Source organism: Schistocerca americana, chromosome 1 (assembly GCF_021461395.2).
Source record: "Schistocerca americana isolate TAMUIC-IGC-003095 chromosome 1, iqSchAmer2.1, whole genome shotgun sequence".
NCBI classification, from domain to species: Eukaryota; Metazoa; Arthropoda; class Insecta; order Orthoptera; family Acrididae; genus Schistocerca; species Schistocerca americana.
In genome coordinates, this window is record NC_060119.1 from 119,054,167 (window position 1) to 119,078,916 (window position 24,750).

Consider the following 24,750-nt stretch of genomic DNA (forward strand, 5'->3'; position numbering starts at 1 on the left):
TTGGGCAGAGATGTCAGTCGAGGCAGAAGTGTAGAGGCAAAGAAGTTGTTGAAAGACAGGTGAGGTATGAGTGGCGGCAACTTGAAATTAGCGGAGATTGAGGCCTGGCGGATGACGAGAAGAGAGGATATACTGAAGGGCAAGTTCCCATCTCCGGAGTTCGGATAGGTTGGTGTTGGTGGGAAGTATCCAGATAACCCGGACGGTGTAACACTGTGCCAAGATGTGCTGGCTGTGCACCAAGGCATGTTTAGCCACAGGGTGATCCTCATTACCAACAAACACTGTCTGCCTGTGTCCATTCATGCGAATGGACAGTTTGTTGCTGGTCATTCCCACATAGAATGCATCACAGTGTAGGCAGGTCAGTTGGTAAATCACGTGGGTGCTTTCACACGTGGCTCTGCCTCTGATCGTGTACACCTTCCGGGTTACAGGACTGGAGTAGGTGGTGGTGGGAGGGTGCATGGGACAGGTTTTGCATCGGGGGCGGTTACAAGAATAGGAGCCAGAGGGTAGGGAAGGTGGTTTGGGGATTTCATAGGGATGAACTAACAGGTTACGAAGGTTAGGTGGACGGCGGAAAGACACTCTTGGCGGAGTGGGGAGGATTTCATGAAGGATGGATCTCATTTCAGGGCAGGATTTGAGGAAGTCGTATCCCTGCTGGAGAGCCACATTCAGAGTCTGGTCCAGTCCCGGAAAGTATCCTGTCACAAGTGGGGCACTTTTGTGGTTCTTCTGTGGGGGATTCTGGGTTTGAGGGGACGAGGAAGTGGCTCTGGTTATTTGCTTCTGTACCAGGTCGGGAGGGTAGTTGCGGGATGCGAAAGCTGTTTTCAGGTTGTTGGTGTAATGATTCAGGGATTCCGGACTGGAGCAGATTCGTTTGCCACGAAGACCTAGGCTGTAGTGAAGGGACCGTTTGATGTGGAATGGGTGGCAGCTGTCATAATGGAGGTACTGTTGCTTGTTGGTGGGTTTGATGTGGACGGACGTGTGAAGTTGGCCATTGGACAGGTGGAGGTCAACGTCTTCCCCTCTCCTTCCCTCTTTCCTGATGAGGCAACAGTTTGTTGCGAAAGCTTGAATTTTGTGTGTGTGTTTTTGTGTTTGTTTGTGTGTCTATCGACCTGCCAGCGCTTTTGTTCGGTAAGTCACCTCATCTTTGTTTTTTTTTTTTATATATAATTTTTCCCACGTGGAATGTTTCCTTCCATTATATTGATATCATTAATTTGAATCCAACAATTACGTTTGTTATTGTCACTGTTCCATTTCGAAATCTTTTCTGTCGTCTTATTTTCCTCTTTCTGTCTTTGCCAGTAGTTTCACTTTGTATTCACCTTCTCCTTTTTACCGTAATCTGCTATACTATTTTATCCCGCCTATATATATACGCAACAATACGTAACCCACTTCCAAACCATAACCAAAAAATTTTTTTGCCGCTTTCAGCACTACCGCCGCTATAATATCCACCGTTTCTAGTTCACAAACAGCTCCTTTCACCTTTTAAACAACCATTTCGGCCAGTTCTAATAACTTTCGCTTTATTTCCATTTCCGTTTTTCCCACATCACCGATCATTTTTAGCCGCTTCCCACAGGTTTTAACGCCATTATTTCTTCGTCAGACAATTGTTAGCCTCATTTTCATAATCTGCCACCACAATACCACTCCTTTTAATATACTACACGCAGTTTTTTCGAAATTTTCCCGAATTTCTCCGTCCTTTAACGTGTTTTGGCGGCAACACAACCACCTAACCTTTATGCACATCGTTGTCTACCAACCCAAGTCCAACATAGCCCACCTGTAACCAACACCTTTTCGCCTTTTTTCATTCCAGATCTCCAGTTTCTTTCCGGTTCACCTTTATCTCTCCCCATATATTTTTATTTTCATTTTCATTTCACCTCATGTTACACTTTCCACCTTCTAACACCATGTCACCCTCACAACACCCCCACAATGACCCCATTAAGTTTTATTTACATTCCCTTCGCAAACATGCCTTCGCCCTAGCCAGATTACGCTCGCATATTTTGTTTTCTCAGGCTTGTCTGACATTTGGCATTACCCCCAAAGGCCTCACACTCAAAGTTCCCATCTCTGGCTGCAACCCTTCCTTCCATCAGTCCCTATACCAGTTCCAAACTGAACAATCCATTGCCCTCACCCACCTAATCCTTCACCTACACATCAACTCAGCCAATGAACACACCCGTCAACTCCTATCCTTAATAAAAGTCCTTAATCTTTCCTCCCCCACATCCACACCGGCTGTTCAGAGCATCCTCCTACAGGCCAACCGTAAATTAGAACAGCATGCCACCCTCCACCTCAAAAAACTATCCAATCTCCTGGTTTCCCACCTCCGGAAAGGCAACTCACTCACCCTTCACAACCTTTCCAGCAAACCTCAACCTCCTCTCATTGCACACAAACCCAGTCTCTCCCATCTACTCAATCTCCCACTTCCAGCTCCACTCCCTCCAAAACCTCAAAATTCCGATCAACACAATCTGGAACCACAACACCCTAATTCAGTAGTTAACCTTTCCTCCAAACCTCTCTCCCAATCCGAAACCTCTGTCCTATCCAAAGGCCTCACCTTCAGCCCCACTCCCCGATTCAACCAAACAGCCCTCGTCAAAGATTTACTGTCCTACACCCGTACTCTCTGCTGGAAGTATCACTTTGCCACGAAGAAAAATGATCCTAATCCTACTCCTAATGATCCGACTCCTCAAGACACCATCCAAATTGAACCCTGCCTGGAACAGTTCCGTCCTCCGTCACAGCGGGACCCACCTCCTCTTCCTCAAAATCACCCTCTCCAAACCTTCCAGGAATTTCTGACTTCCAGCCTTGCATCTCAATCCTTCTTAAAAAACCTTAATCCTACACCCAACATCACCACTGCTGAAGCCCAGGCTATCCGTGATCTGAAGGCTGACCGATCCATCGTCATTCTTCCGGCGGACAAGGGTTCCACGACCGTGGTACTTGATCGTCGGGAGTATGTGGCTGAGGGACTGCGTCAGCTTTCAGACAACACCACATACAAAGTTTGCCAAGGTAACCCCATTCCCGATGTCCAGGCGGAGCTTCAAGGAATCCTCAGAACCTCAGGCCCCCTGCAAAACCTTTCACCTGACTCCATCAACCTCCTGACCCCACCGACACCCCGCACCCCTACCTTCTACCTTCTTCCTAAAATCCACAAACCCAATCATCCCGGCCGCCCCATTGTAGCTGGTTACCAAGCCCCCACAGAACGTATCTCTGCCTACGTAGATCAACACCTTCAACCCATTACATGCAGTCTCCCATCCTTCATCAAGGACACCAACCACTTCCTTGAACGCCTGGAATCCTTACCCAATCTGTTACCCCCGGAAACCATCCTTGTAACCATTGATGCCACGTCCTTATACACAAATATTCCGCACGTCCAGGGCCTCGCTGCGATGGAGCATTTCCTTTCACGCCGATCACCTGCCACCCTACCTAAAACCTCTTTCCTCATCACCTTAGCCAGCTTCATCCTGACCCACAACTTCTTCAATTTTGAGGGCCAGACATACCAACAATTAAAGGGAACAGCCATGGGCACCAGGATGGCCCCCTCGTACGCCAACCTATTCATGGGTCGCTTAGAGGAAGCCTTCTTGGTTACCCAAGTCTGCCAACCCAAAGTTTGGTACAGATTTGTTGATGACATCTTCATGATCTGGACTCACAGTGAAGAAGAACTCCAGAACTTCCTCTCCAACCTCAACTCCTTTGGTTCCATCAGTTTCACCTGGTCTCACTCCAAATCCCATGCCACTTTCCTTGACGTTGACCTCCACCTGTCCAATGGCCAACTTCACACGTCCGTCCACATCAAACCCACCAACAAGCAACAGTACCTCCATTATGACAGCTGCCACCCATTCCACATCAAACGGTCCCTTCCCTACCGCCTAGGTCTTCGTGGCAAACGAATCTGCTCCAGTCCGGAATCCCTGAATCATTACACCAACAACCTGAAAACAGCTTTCGCATCCCGCAACTACCCTCCCGACCTGGTACAGAAGCAAATAACCAGAGCCACTTCCTCGTCCCCTCAAACCCAGAATCCCCCACAGAAGAACCACAAAAGTGCCCCACTTGTGACAGGATACTTTCCGGGACTGGACCAGACTCTGAATGTGGCTCTCCAGCAGGGATACGACTTCCTCAAATCCTGCCCTGAAATGAGATCCATCCTTCATGAAATCCTCCCCACTCCGCCAAGAGTGTCTTTCCGCCGTCCACCTAACCTTCATAACCTGTTAGTTCATCCCTATGAAATCCCCAAACCACCTTCCCTACCCTCTGGCTCCTATCCTTGTAACCGCCCCCGATGCAAAACCTGTCCCATGCACCCTCCCACCACCACCTACTCCAGTCCTGTAACCCGGAAGGTGTACACGATCAGAGGCAGAGCCACGTGTGAAAGCACCCACGTGATTTACTAACTGACCTGCCTACACTGTGATGCATTCTATGTGGGAATGACCAGCAACAAACTGTCCATTCGCATGAATGGACACAGGCAGACAGTGTTTGTTGGTAATGAGGATCACCCTGTGGCTAAACATGCCTTGGTGCACAGCCAGCACATCTTGGCACAGTGTTACACCGTCCGGGTTATCTGGATACTTCCCACCAACACCAACCTATCCGAACTCCGGAGATGGGAACTTGCCCTTCAGTATATCCTCTCTTCTCGTCATCCGCCAGGCCTCAATCTCCGCTAATTTCAAGTTGCTGCCACTCATACCTCACCTGTCTTTCAACAACTTCTTTGCCTCTACACTTCTACCTCGACTGACATCTCTGCCCAAACTCTTTGTCTTTAAATATGTCTGCTTGTGTCTGTATGTGTGGATGGATATGTGCGTGTGTGCGAGTGTATACCTGTCCTTTTTTCCCCCTAAGGTAAGTCTTTCCGCTCCCGGGATTGGAATGACTCCTTACCCTCTCCCTTAAAACCCACTTCCTTTCGTCTTCCCCTCTCCTTCCCTCTTTCCTGATGAGGCAACAGTTTGTTGCGAAAGCTTGAATTTTGTGTGTGTGTTTTTGTGTTTGTTTGTGTGTCTATCGACCTGCCAGCGCTTTTGTTCGGTAAGTCACCTCATCTTTGTTTTTTTTTTTATATATAATTTTTCCCACGTGGAATGTTTCCTTCCATTATATTAATAATATTATTATGTACCCAATCATAAACTCAATAAATAACTAAATGAAAAATTAATGGTGATGTATAATTTCCAAAAACCTTTTAGCATAAAGAACAGTTGTGACCTTATGAAAGAAATTAAAAATATAGAGACACCAGAAGAATCAGTATTAGCCTCTCTTGATTATGCTAACTTATAGAGTAACATTGCAGTTGGTGAGGCCATACATTATTAAATAAAAGTTACTCAAATGCAGGAAGACATGCACTGCAGAAATCATCAAATTTATTGAGCTTCTTCAAATGACTTCATTCACTTTTACTTTTTTAAATAGTCTTCACGGGTTTGCCGCCAGATTCGGATTTGTTTTTAAACAAACCGGCAGCAAACCCATGAAGACTATTTACAACACATCCGCTGGGAAAGCTTGAAGAGTGTTTCACTTTTAATAATAAAATTTACCAACAAAAATAAGGCTGGTACCATGGGAGAAATTTTTAGTAATTACTTGGGAAATGAGTTTTCCTTCAAATTCTCTATTTTTAAACATATGCACTATCTATTTTAAAAGATACATGGGTGATATATTTTTTCTGCACAAATGACAAAAAATAACATTAATAATTTTGTCCAAACAATAAGTTCTATGCACACAAAGATTAATTTGCAGTGGAAATAGAGGAAAAGAACAGTATAAATTTCCTAGATCTAAAAACAACAATAAAAAGCAATAAGCTCTCATCTGACAGTTATAAAAAAAACCACTACCACATACTGCGTAAATCGTGTCACATCAAGCAATCCTCAATGATAGAGAAAAGCCTTCTTTAATTTGGTGATCCATCAAAAGATATGGCTCCTTTTGTCACAAGAAGAAGTAAATAAAGGAGTGAACATCCCTAAGCAAATATCCTGTGCTAATGTATACAAAAGAAGTAATGAACGTTTGTTACAAGGCCAATAAGCAAATGACAACACATGGAAATAAATATCAGAACAACAGCAAGAAAACAAAATATGTTGCAATGGAACATCAGAGCAAAGTGTCCCAAAAATTGAAAATTAAGTTTCTAAATTAACAACACTTTGCAAATGCATCTTTGCCTTAAAACTGGCAAGAAAGACACTACATTTTCAAATTCAGGTATTTATAAAATTACTTGTGATGATTACAACTACTTTTATACTCGGTAGACAGGATGTATTTTTGAAACAAAATGTAAAGCACACACACATGTCTGCACTAAGACAGCATTTGGAGATCACTTAAAAATTAAGAAACAGAGTAATGAACATAGTACACAAACTGAAAATCTTGCACATTGCTCCCACAGGTAGATACCTCATCATATTAAAGGAACTTGAAATTTGAGGCAGTAAGAGACAGCATCCTGATTGTGTTGTTAATGAGCAAAGTGATTTCAAACAAAACATTTATTATGAAATCTTGGAAAAACTTATTTTTTGACATTTGAGTTCCTAGTTTAAGGTGGCATCATGCACTGTCAAAGGCTTGCAGAGGTTAACAGTGCCGCTATCATCTACAGCTCATTGTGGACACATGGCACATGGGGCAGTGTGCCATTCCCTGCAGTAACATCCACTGTTTTCAATAGCACAACAAGAACGCTAGTGAAAAGAAACTAACATGAAACTACAAGTAGCCTGTGCCATTAGCATAACTAACTGCTGCATCTCACTACCTTCTTGTTATAAATTATGCTATTCTCACTTATTTTATTGAAATGCTGTTGTAATTTGCTTATTTATAGTTACTTCATGCTTGTTTTGTTTTTATTTTTATTGTTTATTGTCTGAGTCACAATATATATTGGAATATGAAAGACAAGGCCAATCTTCATGTTCTTGAAGTTTATTTCATTTTCTTCCTTGGTAATACTAATTCTAGAGCCATCAAGAAAATATTGAGTTTTAAAATGATTTCTGCAATCAGTTTTTATTTTCAAATGTGTTGTTTATTTCTGAACATAGATTTTTCACATGGTTAAATAAAATTTAAAAATGTTGCTTAAATAGAGAATACTTTATAGAAGTATATCTTTAAATGAACGTATTTTTAACTACTTTGTATAATTATCAGTATGTTATGCATGCTTGAATGACTTTTAGGATAGATTTATATTACACACACACACACACACACACACACACAGTTGAAGCACACATGGCAGTTTTAACTCCTATTATAGTTACACATCTACGACTTATTGCAGTGCAGCAGACTGGAGAGGTATATTGTATTTACAGTATATTTTCTGTCCTTTGTTTTTAATCTCTTATTGTAATAGACAGTAATTTTTTTCCCCTTTCCATTCTATTGTAGATTTTGAAGATGGCTATTGTATAGCCAAAACCAGTTATTCTGTTCAATAAATTCTGTGATCAAGACAATTAAAAAAATTATGTACATCATATATTTGCTCTTGAAATTGTTATTTTATGGCAAATTCTATTCAAATTAATGTCCCATGAGCCTACAGAGTGTATTGTCTTGTGTTCTTAGCCATACAGATGACTGTGATGCCTGTTGTAAGGCACACCTATCACTAAGGGGAGCAAATAATGTGCTCACTGTACTCCATACCAAAATGTATTTTCACATTTTAATAATCTAATTCTCCAATTAACATCATATATTCCACCTTTTCTACTCCTTGGCTTCTCATTGGATTAATCTTGGCTAATGGGAGCTTGGGACGGTGGCTACTCTGGCTCCTCATGCTTTTTCCGAATTTTTGCCCCTATTATTTCATCTGCAGCTGTCACTAACACCTGTCAGATTTCTATTCTGCTGGTACCATTGCCTGAAGCATGCCTGTTGCACGTGGCCTATTTCTCTTGTGTGCATGGTGCCCCAGTCAATAATAATGGCCACTGTGATGTCGTCAGTCATATGACCACACCGCCGGCTGAGAGATAGATCCACCGGACGCGATTCTCTTAATAAACAGAACAAAAGAACGGCTGTGCTAGCCAAAGAGTACACAGCCAGTCACAGTACTTATGCTCACCGCGAGGCGCCGCTAGGCGACTTCAGGTGTAGCAGGAGTGTAGTGCAGTTGTGCCAGCCTACAGCTCGTAGTCACACTCAGTGGTCTGCCAGTGGCGATGTTAGTCAGTCATTGTCTGCAGTTCAGCCATTGCTGCCATCAAGTCTTTGTAGCCCAGTTGTAAAGCACTGTAATAGTTCTATAGTAAAGTCAACAGTACTAAGTTGGCAGTTATAAACAATTCTACATCCTGTCAGGTCAACAGCCAAGTTAGTCTTCATATTCATCAGATTGAACATTCAAGATTATGAGAGATTAATTCGTCACTGCAAGATTTGTGACTTGTAAATTATGTCATTCTACAGACACTCAGTCTAGTCACATCTTCTATAATTATCAGCCAACAGATCATGGACTACAACAAAGCTGAGTAATAAATACTTTCTTCTTTTGTACTCCTGCTAATTAATTGTGTTTTCCTGTTGTAGCTACCAAGCAGTCTTTACATAGTAGAACCCGCATTTCCACCTCCTTGGCTGCCTCATATTTGCTACCTCATGTTGATGGACTCGGTTCTGGTGGAAGGTCGAGAGCCATCAACCACACCTGGTTGCGGTTACAAATACATGGAGCACATCAGACTCCTGGCTTGCAGTTGTTACAAATTGGTTTGCCTCTTCCCTCAATAGAGTGAGTTGTACATTTCTTGAAAGGCACTATGTGATGTGAACTTGATCTCACCTCCTGTTCTAGGATCAATTCCTTAAAGACATCTATGGCGCAAGCTTTGGCCTCATGAAGCAGGATATCTTTATATTCTTGGCATTCTGACAGAATGTATTTACGGAAAGAAAAAGCTAGGCTTCTGTCTGCAAATGATTCAAAATACTCAGCATGTTTTTTTCTCAAAGTAGATAACTTATACCAACAAAAGTTAACCCTTTTTTGATCCGGGAATCTTCACCGATCTGTGCATAAGTTTTTCAAAAGAAAAAAATCATTTTTAGTGAATTTAGTGACTCAATCTAGCTCCTGGCATCGACATACAATTTAAGTTGAGTAATAATCAACTGGAAATCACTCAACAATGCCCACGTATGATCAACATCTCTAATATTCTGTACAAATGTGTGCAGATTTTCATTCAACTTCCCTGGAAAAGATGGTATACAATTGCTCAAAGAAACATCTGATACCAGATTAACTGCCATTGTCACAGGTGGTGAAACCATACAGGTCTGTGAAGTTGAAGCAGTTTCAACATAGGGATTAGTTTGTACCTTTTTTTCCCTGCTAGTTATGGCTGCAGCCACAACTGTCTGATTCAGCTTTTCCTTCAATTGTTGATTTTCCAATATGATAGTTGGAATTTGCTGTTGTAAACTGTTCTAACTGCTCCATGTTGACCTCATTCACAACACAATTACTATCAATACTTCCCTCTACATTTGAAGTATTTGCACAATGTGAATCTTTCCACTGGGCTCTAGGCATAACCATTCTTTGTCTCATTCTAAAACCTTCCAAATTATGCACAAAGAGTAAAGTAATAAAGTAAATAGCATAGGTCACACTTCAATTAAATGAGGCAACTAATCAGTAACAATAAAAAAATGTTATCAAGCAAACGCTGTTTCAATGAAAGTGGCGATATCCAAGGCTTCATCTCATGCTTCTGTTAAGCTGGAAGTAAAATTACATTTTAAAATAGTTTCAGGTGTTCTTCTATTTTCCTGCTCAGAAATCTTCATGGTGAACTACAGTAAAACAGTTTAACACTCACAGTCAATGTCTCTGAGCTGTGATGAGGACAATGTTGCAGCAGCTACGGCAAAGCACAGCCAGCTGGTGATGGTCGGACACCTTGTGGCAGAGCAAGAGCCAATCCCAGAACCCTCTGCTACAATGAATGATCAGCCACAGAGCTATTCATGTGGTCAATACCGGTATCCACAATGGCACGCACACTTGATTCACCCACGTACATACTCTTGTGCCCAGTCAGTTCAAATGTATAACAGTGCATTAGCACGCAGGTCAGCTTTGAGCTGTGCAGAAACCAGAACAGCATGCTTCTCCCAGTGGGCATACCAGTGCACATGATGTGGCAAATCAGGGGACATATGAAAGTGTAGTGCAACAGGGCTGTCCAGCACATCATTGTGCTGTAAGGAAACAGTGTGCTCCTCACAAATGTATTCTGAAAGTCTTTTGTTAGCCATGAACAGGCTACAAAGGTTACAGGTCAGACGCTACTTCTGCAGACCAGTGTACAGAATTGTCAAGCTAGGAGGGTGGGCAACAGGTCTGACTGTGAAATTTGGGGATAATAAGAAGAAGGCATCATTGGTATAAAAGTAGTTTATTGGAAGAAGGGGTACAGTGCCTTTGCATAGTGGGAGGCATGATAGGAAACTTCAGTCCCTTGAGATTATTCCGTCACCTGTCAAGATCACTAACAGAGTGAGGGAGCAGCCTCCCAGGCCTGCCACAAGTAAAAGTCACCCAATGTGATTGGGGGAAGCTCATTGGTAACCTGGAAAGTGCCACACCATCAGCACTGACATGCAGTGTCAGCACTTGCCATACATCCTGTGCATCCCTGCTTCCCTGCCATAGCGTCAGTGGAAGGACAGAAAATATCAAAGCTAGTTAGTAACAATTATACTTTGTACAGTAATGTGTCATTGAACTGTAAAATAAAAGTCTACAAACATGAAATAAGCCTGTGGAATAAATTACCTGGTAAGACAGGTTATGCCTGTATGAGTTTTGAAGTGCTGTTATTGCTTTGATAATCACAGTTGCAATATATTCACAATAACATTTCACAGTGATCCATGAAATATTTGTTTTGTTATAAATCCTGTCATGGATCACAAAAATTTGTGATGCAGTTCATCAGTTACATCACTTTCCAGATAGCCTGTTTGCTTCAGTACAATTGTACATCCTCTGCAGTTATCAACAACCTGCCTTATATATTCATACCCAGGTCTGTCCCTGTGTGTGGTCTGTTTCTGTGATTCAGTGTGTTCTTTGCTAACCATTTTTCTCACTGACTCTTTGTTGCACCTCTCCATTCCTTCCTCTGTCAATCTATCAGATCATCAATAGTCCCCTATAAGACAGCATTTCAGAGGCTTCTAATCATTTCACTTCTGTCTTGCCTATTGTTCATACCCATACAGAGTTGTTCTTAAAACATAGTGCTTCATTACTGTTTCCTTGGTCTCAAGATTTACATTTGTGGTTGTTATTAGCAATTTTCTTTTATAAATTGCTCTTTTTCCTTGTGCAATCTACACTACCATATCTGTCTTTCATCTACCTTCTTTATCTATTCTTCTTTCAGGGTAGGAAAACTTACCCACCTCTTGAAGAGTTTCTTTTTTGCAATCCCTCATGTCCACTTTCTGTGCACACCATTACCATAGTTTTATTTTTTTATGTGCATATTATAGCTATCAGCTAGCACACATTCTGTTTCATTAAGTACCAGTTCAGCCCCTGTTCACTTACAGTGACCACTGCTATATCATCAGAAAATGAAATTATACTGATTTTCTTCCTGTGAGTAACAACTGTCAAACTGAGACTTCACTTCCTGCTTTACCTTTTCAATATAGAAATTATCAAAAGTGGCAATGAGCAACCGTGCATTATGTCTATCTTGACTGTGGTCTCTTACACCATTTCACTCTAGTCTGGTTAGTATAAAGAGAATAGATTACCTTTCTATCTTTATAGCTGATACAACACTAAGAATTGAAGGCATTTTATTCCATCCCACATTATCAAAAACCTTCACCAAATCTGTTAACACATTATATGTTGCAATGTTGCTTCTAAATCTGCCCTTTGTTACTAGCTGTAATGTTAAAAATCCTTCTAGAGCGCTCCTACTTCATTCCACACCCTTGCATTCTTTAGAAATGTACTAATTACATTCTTTTCAGAATGTGATGGAACTTACCCAAATCTATAAATGTCATACTCAAGCTTGTATAGTTCTTGTTCTGCTCATTGGCTTGATTATCATGCGAGCTTAACTGGTATTTCATAAATGTGCATATTATTTCCTTAGGAGTTCATTTGAAGCAGTTTGAAATTTAGAGATTAGGATTAGTTTTGTCCTAGCATCTTACTGCACAATATTCATGTTTACAACAGGCCTAATTTCTTCTGAGAAATTGTAAGCTGTAGTTCAAAATAACTAGAAATGAAGCTTTGAAATGTGTATTTGTAAATTAGATATTATGTCAAGTAATTGAACATTGATACTTCCTGGTAGATTAAAAATGTGTGCCAGGCCGAGACTCGAACACGGGCCCTTTGCCTTTCGCAGGCAAGTGCTCTACCAGAGAGCGCTTCCCCACAAAATGGCAAAGGTCTCGAGTTCGAGTCTCAGTCCAGCACACAGTTTTAATCTGCCAGGAAGTTTCATATCAGCTCACACTCAGCTGCAGAGTGAAAATCTCATCCTGGAATTGAACGTTGATTGCCCATTAAATATAATTTCATATTTTTAAATTATGAAAATTGTTTCTTGATTAAAATTATCAGATAATGACTAAAGAAAAATTAATATTTCTTTTTCAAAGACTCATATAATTTTTCATGGTGGCCAACCTTTTGAATATTGATTAAAGTGTTAATAGTAACAAAAATGTCTCAGTGCACTATTTTGACAGCTTCCTTAATGTTTTCTGCACATTATTTGCTTTCTACTGTTGACAACACAGCAATAACTTTTTTTTTTACTTCTCTGTTGGATTCCATGCATGTTTTTCTCTTTTCTTCCCATCTGTCAGTCTTGTCCCAGGTAACTATGTATCAGGGTAATTTTAAACGTTGGAGATATCGCTATCTCAAACCCTGCCTAGTGTGGTTTTTCCACTCACTTGTTTGTTAGGGACTCATCTACTGGAGCAACTCATAAGTATCAAAAGTATTTATCATACTGAAAAAAGTCATCTGAATTATCTGTACAGAGCATACAAGAACCTCCTACGATAGTCTTTTTAAAAAAGTGGATGTACTGACCATCATCTTACAATACACCTTTTCAATCATGATCATAATAACTGAGCACCCTTCTTCCTATGAAACAAATGAAAAACAAAATATTACCTTCATAAACTAGAAGGAAATATGACCTATACTGTGACATTTCTCTCTAGTTTAGAAATGAGTAAAATTCAGTAGCATCAAAATCTTTCTCATTACCTGTGATATTAAGTCCCTATGAGACAATATATTATTCACAGTAAATTAAAAGAGTTTTTGTTTGAAAAGACAGTTTATTCTTTAGATGAGTTTTTGACAGTGAGTTTTAGGCCATTTCCTACATATTATTGTTGCTGTTTCTGTTCTACTTATATTTCTATTTGTTGTCCCTGTGCTAATTTATTATTTTATATCAAACATTATGTTCTACAACACAATATTATCCTTTCCTATTAGATTATTAAAACTCTAAGACAAAAACAAAGCCGACAACAAAGGAATTAACTGAAAGGGACAGAAATTAGTAGATGTGATGTACGTGTACAGACAACCAAATGATCAAATGATTATAATTTCAGATAAACTGGACAACTTATTCAAGAGAAAGAGGTTCAAAAACTGAGTAAGTCAATAATGTGTTGATCCAGCTGTGGCCCTTGTGTAAGCAGTTGTTCAGCTTGGTATTCATTGATAGAGTTGTGAGATGTCCTCCTGAGGGATATTGTGTCCAATTCTGTCCAGTTGGTGCATTAGGACATCAAAATCACAAGCTGATTGGAAGGGCCTGTCCACAATGCTCCAGGCATTCTCCATTGGGGAGAGATGTGGTGACCTGGCTGGCCAAAGTATGACTACAATTTCAGAAAAATTGGATGCTTGATTCAGGAGAAAGAGCTTCAGAATTGGCAAGTCCGTAATGTGTTGATCCGGCACTTATGCAAGCAGTTGTTTGGTTTGGCATTGACTGAAAGAATTGTTGGACACCATCCTAAGGGATATCATACCAAATTCTGTCCAATTGGTGCATTAGATCATCAAAATTCCAACCTTGTTGGAAGGCCCTGCCCTTAATGGTCTAAATGTTCTCAATCTGGGAGAGATCCAGTGACCGTGCTGGCTGAGAAACAGTTTGACAAGCACTAAGACAAGCAGTAGAAACTCTCACTGTGTGCAGCCGCATATTATCTTGCTGAAATATAAGCCCAGAATGGCTAGCCATGAAGGGCAACAAAACAGGGTAGAGAGTATTGTCAACATACTGCTGTGTTGTAAAGGTGCCACAGATGACAACTAATGGGGTCCCAGACCATCATTCCTGGTTGTCAGGCAGTATGGCAGGTAACGGTCAGATTGGTATCCCACTGCTGTCTGAGGGCCTCCAGCCATGTCTTCATTGGTCATCAGGATTCAGTTCGAAGAGGAACCCATCACTGAAGACAATTTTACTCCAGCCAATGAGATTCCAGGCATAAGACATATCTGGAGATGCTCTAAACAGTGTGAGATACCAACTTGAAGGTAGCCCACCATACAGCCTGACAACCAGGAGTGAAGGTTTGGGATGCCATTTCTCTTCATCGTATGACCCTTTTAATTGTCTTCTGTGGCATCCTTCCAGTACAGTGGTATATCAGTGATATTCTATGCCCTGTTTTGTTGCCAAATGTGGCAAGCCATCCTGGACTTTCATGTCAGCAAGACGATGCCCACCCACACATGGCAAGAGGTTTTACTGTTTGTCTTCATGCTTGCCAAATCCTACCTTGGCCAGTAAGGTCACTGGATCCCTCCCCAACGGAGCATTAAGGTGGTGGTGGTTAGTGTTTAACGTCCCGTCGACAATGAGGTCATTAGAGACAGAGTGCAAGCTCGGGTTAGGGAAGGATTGGGAAGGAAATTGTCCGAGCCCTTTCAAAGGAACCATCCCGGCATTTTCCTGGAATGATTTAGGGAAATCACGGAAAACCTAAATCAGGATGGCCGGAGACGGGATTGAACCGTCGTCCTCCCGAATGCGAGTCCAGTGGAGCATTAAGGGCAGGGACTTCCAACCAGCTTGGGATTTTGACAATCTAGAGCACCAATTGGATGGAGTTCAACATGATACTCTCAGGAGGGTATCCGACAACTCTACTAATCAACGTCAAACTGAGCAACAGTTTGCATAAGGGCCAAAGGTCGACCAACACATTATTGACTTGCTCAATTTGTGAAGGTCTTTTTCTTGAACAAATCATCCAAAATGGCTCTGAGCACTATGGGACTTAACTTCTGAGGTCATCAGTCCCCTAGAAATTAGAACTACTTAAACCTAACTAACCTAAGGACATCACACACATGTGACTGCAGTGCTCGCACGGTTCCAGACTGTAGTGCCTAGAACCGCTCGGCCACCCCGGCCGGCCTAAATCATCCACTTTTTCTGAAATTGGTCTGTGTACATGTACATCACATCTACCAATTTCTATCCCATTCGGACAATTCCTTCATGGTGCACCTTTTTTATGCCTTAGGGTGTATTTTGTAACTCATAGATAGGTCTTTCTTTACACATTTGTGAAATGATAAACAAATAGTACGTAAATTAATGCAAATGGTATGTGTGTAAATTAATGTATGTAAATGACATGCACATAATGAAGTACCTTTTTTATCCTACTATAAGATAGCCCTCAATATAGGATGACACCCCCCCCCCCCCCTCCACCCCTTTTTAAGACATTCCTTGAGAAAATTTAATTTTTAACATTACAAGCATTTTTATTGATATAAAGCATCTACTTAAAGATGTTAACATTATGCCATTTATTGATTGTATACATTTTGATAATACAAGGAGTGATCTGTGGTATCACTATTTTCTATCATCATCATTGTCTTCATTTATAGGCCTACTGGTATTTTGTCCTTCCTGGCATCTTCTGAACCATCCATAGCATTGGATATGCAGCACTTTTTGAATTCTTTCAGATAGATTCACTTGAGATTTTGCCATAGCAGCAAATATCCACTGGCCCAGCATGGATATTGAGGTTTTCTGACTTCCTCCCTTGGAGTGAAGGCATGGTCTCTTTGAAGAAACCAATCACTGTAAAGCTGTCACAGGTGAGCCTTAAGAGGCCTATTCACAACAGTGTACATTTCTGGTAGTTGTGAGGTCAATCTGCTGGGAATTATATCCAGGTATGTGCTGCTATTAATCACTAACTTCCTGGATGAGGTATCACCTGAAAGAATCCAGCTCCAACATGTTCCTTCTGTTAAGCCAAGAGCATGGTATTCTGTTTAAACAACTTCAACCAATCTAGCATCATGTCATATGTCATCCATACCTTTTGTTGGCCTTTAAAGATAGCTCCTGCTTGTTTCAGTATCATTTTCCTGTGAAGAATCACATATGGGGGAGCTTCCTCCATCTGCTAGTGCAACCAGAATTAATGTTATTTCAGGCCTTTTCATTGTCAGAACTTTTCATGGATTTCATGTCAACAGTAGAATTTTATGGCACGTCAAAATAAACAGACTTCTGATCAGCATGGATTTCATGTCGACAGTAGAATTTTATGGCACGTCAAAATAAACAGACTTCTGATCAGCATTTCCCATGTTGCCTTGCAAATAATCATGCAATTTCTTTAAATTGATTATATGATGCTGATACACAAGTAGTTTTTTGCCATAAGGTATGAGAAGTTTCTGTTCTGCATCACAATGTAAGCTCTACCCTCTTCATCATCTCATGCACCAGCCAGTACTTGCTTTGAACTCCATAACACATCCAGCTGGAAAATTTGTCTTTTATCTCCAGTGCCTTCATTCAGATAATTTCTTGTGTAATCAGGAAGCCTTCATTGTATATGTCTTGCACGTATTGAACAACCTATTGCTCCAGTTTGTGCTTTGATACCCTGAAAGTTTATCACGTGGAAATGGCACTCTTTAATTTATTCTTTGTCTGACGCCACCTATCAACATTCATTTCTGTGACATCAAATTTTCTGCCTGCTGCACAGTTGTTTGTGGCCTGTGCTTAATGAATTGCCATTAACATAAAGTTAGCATCATAATGTCTGTGAGAACCACAAACTTGTAATTGGCACTCATTATCAGTTGCAACAATTTGTAGTTCTTACAACACTGACAATCTAAGCAAACTAAATGATAACAACACATTGTCCCCTCAATTTCCTATATCCAAATCAACAGAAATTGTTCCACTTCAGATTAACACTGTAGCCACCAGTGAAAATCGATAATGATGTATAGTAGCAGCAACTCTAGTGCTGTTATTAAAGCTCACGTACTCAGTCTGACTGCTCTCAGTCATGCTAACAAAACAGTCAAACTATTAGAGTTTCACACAGACCAGAAGCTCAGCTGGGATTCCTGACAAGGAAATTATGTTGCAGACTAGCGTGTCTCATCTATGTAATGTACAAGCTGAGGAGCAGTGTCAGTAAAGAACTTCTATCGTATGCATATTTTACATTCTTCCATTCCCATCTGATTTATGGGATACTATTATGTGGTAGTTCTGTATGCTCAAAATTAATATCTAAATAGGATAAGAAAGCTATCAGGTGGTTTGCAGAACTCAACTCATGCAAATCATGTAGAGATTGCTTCAGATAACTAAATACAGACAAGAAGAGAAGAGAAGCTTTCAAAATGTGGTACTACAGAAGAATGCTGAAGATTAGATGGGTAGATCACATAACTAATGAGGAGGTATTGAATAGGATTGGGGAGAAGAGAAGTTTGTGGCACAACTTGACTAGAAGAAGGGATTGGTTGGTAGGACATGTTCTGAGGCATCAAGGGATCACCAATTTACTATTAGAGGGCAGCGTGGAGGGTAAAAATCGTAGAGGGAGACCAAGAGATGAATACACCAAACAGATTCAAAGGATGTAGGTTGCAGTAGGTACTGGGAGATGAAGAAGCTTGCACAGCATAGAGTAGCATGGAGAGCTGCATCAAACCAGTCTCAGGACTGAAGACCACAACAACTAAATACAAATACAGTAACTAGGCTGTATATGTTCAAATGCCTTGCCTTTGTTAAAGAAAACTAATGTAAGTTTAACCTTAAGATGATGATTCATGACCATAATACAAGGAGTGGACATGCAATTAATGCGCTGTTTGCTAGGCTGGCAAAGAGCCATAACAGCTACAGATATCTTGATCTTCTCTACTTCATTAAATTACATGAAGATGCCAACACAGTGCCAGTAAATAAATTTAAAACTACTCCTGTGAAATGGATGAGCGTAAAGTATTTTGCTGTACTCAGGGATTCCTTGAGTGTGTCACAAATGACTCACAATAAATAAACTACATACATTATTTTGTAACCATAAACATTAGGCTGTGTAACTATTTTACTATTGTTTCAAGTGCTTATTGTTATTTATGTGTTTGACTGTTTATTGTCTTTGGAATTCACTTGATATATAGTGCATTAGCTTTTAATTGCTCTATTATGTAATTATTTATTGTTATTGTGTCATTTACTTAATTATGCAGTATATCTATCTTGTATTACGTTCTTGTATTTAGTGCATTTGCCTAAGTTATTATTATTATGTAACTTGATGACACTTATTGCATGTAAATATGATCAAAGGTGAATAAAGTATTTGTATTTGCTTCATTTGTTGTGCCACAGTTCAAGTGTTCTGTGCGAACATATTTTTGTTAGCATTAATTTGTCTCCTGTAGAAATGTATACTCTTGTTGAGTATTTGTCCAGTTTTAAAGTTAGTTGAATTTCAACCAAAAATTAATTCAAGCAAACTGTAGTTTAAATGAGTAGATGTCCTTGAAAAGCCAAGGAACATGGTATATGTTTCCATTGTTGGCAGCACAATAAAATTTGCTGCCTGCCCTGCACTCCAGCCAAGCTGGTGTCATTGTTCCTCTCCCACCGCCCCCCCTCCCCCGACTCTCCCCCCTCCCCTACCCCCCCCCCCTTCCCCGCACCCCGCAACTGCTGTTCTGAATCCTTCTAATCAAATCTGCATGTGAATTCAGCTGCCGAAGTTTCATCTGTTAATGTAAGACAACCTCCATACTATTGTATTACACAGCATAGAAACATTGAACACAGCAATGAAAGCTTAGTCTGTGAATGCAAGGTGGTTCTGTATTTTTTGAATCATGAATTTGAGGGAAAAAAAAACTTTGTCTTATACTTGGACAAATACAGTACATGTTTTGACTCATCCCAGGTTTTTACTACATTTACACATGCTTTTGGATCTATGAAATATGTATCAAAAATAAATCCTACATAATTATGTTGAAAGAAAACATGAAGGTATTTTGTCATAGACTTGCCACCACAAGTAATCAAGAGATCCGTGCAAAAGCAGAATCTGCATTCCATCAGTGGCTGCATCAGAAAAGGAAGGCCCAAATGAAGAGCAGAAAGGAGAAAAATAAGTACTTGTCGGAGAACAATGAAGAACAGGTTCAAAACAGCAAAAAACAACAGGATTCTGAGAAGAGAGCTCAAGCTGAGGCAGTGAGTTTGCACATTTCAGTCTCTAAATTTGGGAATTATGTCCTGTATTATGCCATAGTGTTTTATATTGGACTTTATTCTTACTTCATTGTTGCACTTGAAATACTGGATTGCAGCATGATGTAATTTGTATATTTCTGAATTCTGTCAGAATGTTATTAAGTAAGTGTAAATGTGAGATGTCATGTGACTAAATGGTGACAATATGGACAGTTTGGTGAATGAAGGTGTTTCTCATGCTTCTGTTTAAGATTTGATGCACTCCAGTAGTAGCAATTTTGCTTATGTACGTGAGCATTCAGGTGAAAATAAGCCTTATCAAAAAACAAGATGTTAAATGGAGGGCACTCAGTCACTTCATTAACAAAGTGCTGCCTATGTCTGGCATCTGGCTTTACTTTCTATACCAATTGGATTTTGTAAGGGCATAGTTTAAGGTTTTTTTGCTGAATTTGGGGCAGAGGCGATCCATACACATTTAAGGAACTTGCACGCTTATGAATGGGGACATTAGAACTGTCACAAGCAGGTTGATTTAAGCTTGGTTCACACACACAGCTAATGTGGTGCCACAGCTTGGGGCTTTCTGTTGTGGCATCATGAGCTACTGTTCACACAGCCTGCCTGGCTAGCCACACGGTCTGACACGCTGCTTCCCTGGCAGATTTGTGTTGAGGTCCGGTGTGCCGGCCAGCCTGTGGATGGTTTTTAAGGCGGTTTTCCATCTGCCTCAGCAAATGCAGGCTGGTTCCCCATATTCTGTCTCAGTTACACTATGTCGGCAATTGGTGTGCAAACACAGGCTCCACGTATGCATACACCATAATTACTCTACCACGCAAACATTTGGGGTTACACTCATCTGGTATGAGATGCTTAAGGGGTGGGGGTGGGGATGGGGGGGAGGGAGTTCCACTAGAGGCCGAACCGCACAATAACCCAGGATTCAGTGTGAGGGGACCACTGTGGCTACGGCAGGAGGAAATCTCTCCATTGTATCTAGGTCCCTGGTTCACGCAATACCATTCACACAGGACACCACGAATTCTATGTAGTTGCACAGCTTTCAATATGGCATCAATTGAAATCATGTGGGCTGGTAGGAATGTTATAATGCAGGTTTCGGCATTATAGCTGTAACAAGATTTAAATACAAGGAGGATGAAACCCAAATATTGGATCTGAAAATAGATTTTGCACAGTGATAAATCAGGGGCCACAAACACATTTATAAAAGAAATAACACTCAAAGATAAAAATGCTGTCTGTCATGGCAAACTAACCAACAGCGGACATGTAAATCTGCAGACATTCCACTTTCCCAAGTGTTTAAAATCTTATTGTATTCATTGATATAGGCATTTCAAATAACAAATTTTTAGTTTAACAGCTGCCATATCACACTCGGGAGCCATTTCCTGCATGTAACCAAGAATTTATACAATGCTTGGTCTCAAAAATCATGAAGGTTATATGACTCGCTTTTTGGTTTACATATATTAATTTCATTTATTTATTCATCAGATAATCTTTTAAGGTTGTGGGATATGTCATTGGTTTGCAAATATTGCCATCCCCCCCCCCCCCCCCCACACACACACACACACACAAACAGTGATGCAGAAAATCAGATATAGCTTGCTGTTATTGTAGTTCCAGAAGCTGTGAAAGTTACATGTTTTCACTATTTTCAGTGATAAAATGAAAACACTCTGAAATTAAATAGAGTACTGTGAAAGAATGCTTGAGTTTCAGAATACTGCCACCAGAGAGCTGTAGTGGAAGGAAAGTGGCACAATGAAGTACAACCAAGTTAAACGTCGTGTGGCACGACAAAGTTGCATCTCTTAAGGTGCACCACTAAAAACTGGGAGTCCACGTATGCAACTACAGTATGCCACTAGCTGTAATGATACTTTTGTTGCGTGTGAGAACCTGGCTTTATCTGGGCCCCTTGGATTTTGGTTTGACCAATGTTCAACCAGTCTCCTCAAGTGTTTGATCCATTTCTAAATTAGGGGAACACTTTGAGCATCATTTACATTATGCAATCCATAATGATACCAAAATTTCCTCCACACTACGGGCACCGCATCATTGTTTTTGTAAAATGCTCCCACGCAGAATGCGTGGTCTGATCCTGAGAAGTGCTCCATATCAACTGAAATCCTAAAGGCCAAGCATGCAATGAATGTAACTCCTGCTCTCCTATGATTTGTTGTGCATCCACAGAGAGCTCTTTAAATATAAACTTTCTTTTGAGACACTCTGTATAACAGGCATGACTGACACAGCTTTGTTCCAGTTACTATATAGCAAAAATTAATCACCAATACTAAAATGAAAAACTGTATTCTATACGCACTAAATTACTGAAGACCTACACTTTCTCCTATGTTTCCCTTTAAAAGTTTGCACAAATGCCATGTACTGTCCTGACATGTTGAAAATATTCAACACACATAACGACAAAATATTAAGAACAAATACTCTATTATTCCTTGTCTGTACTTCGAAAAAATAACATCTTGGAAATTAATTTTCAAGTTCTCTAAAGTCACAGCAAGGGCAGTGCTGTTTAGTTTTTTAACCAGTTGCCTTAACTTTAAAATGCTAGACAGTAATGCATACTAGAGTGTACAGTCTTACTTAAGGTAATTAGTTAACTTTATTTTTCTGTATTTTAATATGTGCATACACATTTTGCATTTGATTATGCACTTGTTTTAATGCCTCATAATTTTCCATTAGTATTAAACTGTTCTTTGAAAATAAGAAATTTTTGTTACCAAGAGCTTCATTAAGTCACGTCAGCTACAATTTCTTCTTCACTTGCTGGGACGTACACAGTAAGATTGATGTCTGCCTGGACAAAGTCCTCTATTCCACTGAATAATAAAGGTGGACAAAATTCTTGCACTAACTCTGCCAGAGGAATGTCATCCTCATTCTTATCTTCATCTTCAGCACCATCAGCTCTTTCTTAAAACATGTCGCCCTCACTATGGGATCTGTATCTATATTCTGTGACCCCCCCTGTGACATGCATGGCAGAGGGTACATTCCATTATATAAGTTATTTGGATTTCTTTCCATTCCACTTGAGTGTGGGAAGAATGGTTGTTTAAATGCCTCTGAGTGTGCTATAATTAATCTAAACTTGTCCTCACAATCCCTATGTAAGCATTAAGCAGGGATTGTGCACTGAAGAGTCAAAGAAACTGGTACACCTGCCTAATATTGTGTAGGGCCCCCAAAAGCACGCAGAAGTGTCACAACACAACATGGCATCGACTTGACTAATGTCTTAAGTAGCACTAGAGGGAATTGACACCATGACTCCTGCAAGGCTGTCCATAAATCCGTAAGACTAGGAGGGGATGGAGATCTCTTCTGAACAGTACATTGCAAAGCATCCCAGATATGCTCAATAATGCTCATGTCTGGGGAGTACGGTGACCAGCAGAAGTGTTTAAACTCAGAAGAGAGTTCCTGGAGCCACTCTATAGCAGTTCTGGATGTGTGGGGTCTCGCATTGTCCTGCTGGAATTGTCAAAGTCCATCGGAATGCATAATGGACATTAGTTGTATCTAGATGTATCAGGGGCCCCATATCACTCCAATTGCACACACCCCACACCATTACAGAGCCTCCACCAAATTGAGCAGTCCCCTGCTGATATGCAGGGTCCATGGATTCATGAGGCTGTCTCCATACCCGTACACATCCATCTGCTCGATACAATTTGAAATAAGGCTTGTACGAGCAGGCAACATGTTTCCAGTCATCAACAGTCCAATGTCAGTGCTGAAAGGCTCAGGTGAGGCACAAAGTCTTGTGTTGTGCAGTCATCAAGGGTAAACGAGTGGACCTTCAGCTCCAAAAGCCCATATTGATTATGTTTCATTGAATGGCCCAGCATTGAAATTTGCAGCAATTTTTGTAAGGATTGAACTTCTGTCATGTTGAATGACTCTCTTCAGTCATTATTGGTCCTGTTCTTGCAGGATCTTTTTCTGGCAGCAACAATGTCAGTGATTTGATGTTTTACTGGATTCCTGATATTCATGGTAAACTCATGAAATGGCCGTACAGGAAAATCCCCACTTCATTGCTACCTCTGAGATGCTGTCTCCCATCACTCATACGCCATCTATAACAGCACATTCAGACTCACTTCATTCTTGATAAACTGCCATTTAGCAGCAATAACTCATCTAACAACTACGCCAAACACTTGTTGTCTTATATATGTGTATCCAACTACAGTGCCGTATTCTGCCAGTTTACATATCTCTGTATCTGAATACGCTTGTCTATACCAGTTTCTTTGGTGCTTCAGTGTAGTATATTCCTAGAATTATTATTTGAAGGCTGTTCTTGAAATTTTGTTAAGCAGGACTCCTTGGGATAGGTTATATCTGTCTGCAAGAGTCTGCCAATTCAGTTTCTTCAGCATGTCTGTGACTCTCTTCCAGGGGTCACACGAGTAGACTGACTGCATCTTCCCAGTTTTCTACCGAGGCTTTACTGCTTTACCCATGACTGAGCCTATTCCGTTTCATATCCATACAGAGTGTACAACCAGGTACTTGTAGGAGTTGGCCAACTCCAACTGTGACTCACGGATATTGTAGTCATAGAATACTATGTTTTTTACATTTTGTGAAGTGTACAATTTTACGTTTCTGAACATTTGAAGCCAGTTGCCAATCTTTGCACCATTTTGAAATCTTATCAGGATCTGAATGAATATATGTAGCTTTTTTCAGACAGCACTTTACTATAGATATCTGCATTGTCTGTGGAAAGTCTGACGTTATGATTAGCATTGTCCAAAAGATCATTAATATAAATTATGAACAAGGTTCCCAACACTCTTCTCTGCGGCATACTCGAAGTTACTTCTACATCTGCCAATGACTTCCAGCCAAGATAATATGCTGCATCCTCACTACCAAAAAATCCTTGATACCCAATATG

At 40.5% G+C, this 24,750-nt stretch overlaps 1 protein-coding gene across 3 annotated transcripts in view; it reads left to right on the forward strand.

Moving 5' to 3' along the window:
• Window positions 1–24,750, forward strand: part of LOC124620577 (protein maph-9-like) — a 153,171-nt gene that overhangs the window by 106,816 nt on the left and 21,605 nt on the right. For all 3 annotated transcript variants that reach the window (XR_006980195.1, XM_047147080.1, XM_047147079.1), the window contains exon 6: window positions 19,574–19,766. Coding sequence is in view for 2 of the 3 variants with exons in the window: in XM_047147080.1 (XP_047003036.1) it covers window positions 19,574–19,766 (193 nt within the window). In the remaining variant the exon portion in view is untranslated. The remainder of the gene's footprint in view (window positions 1–19,573; window positions 19,767–24,750) is intronic.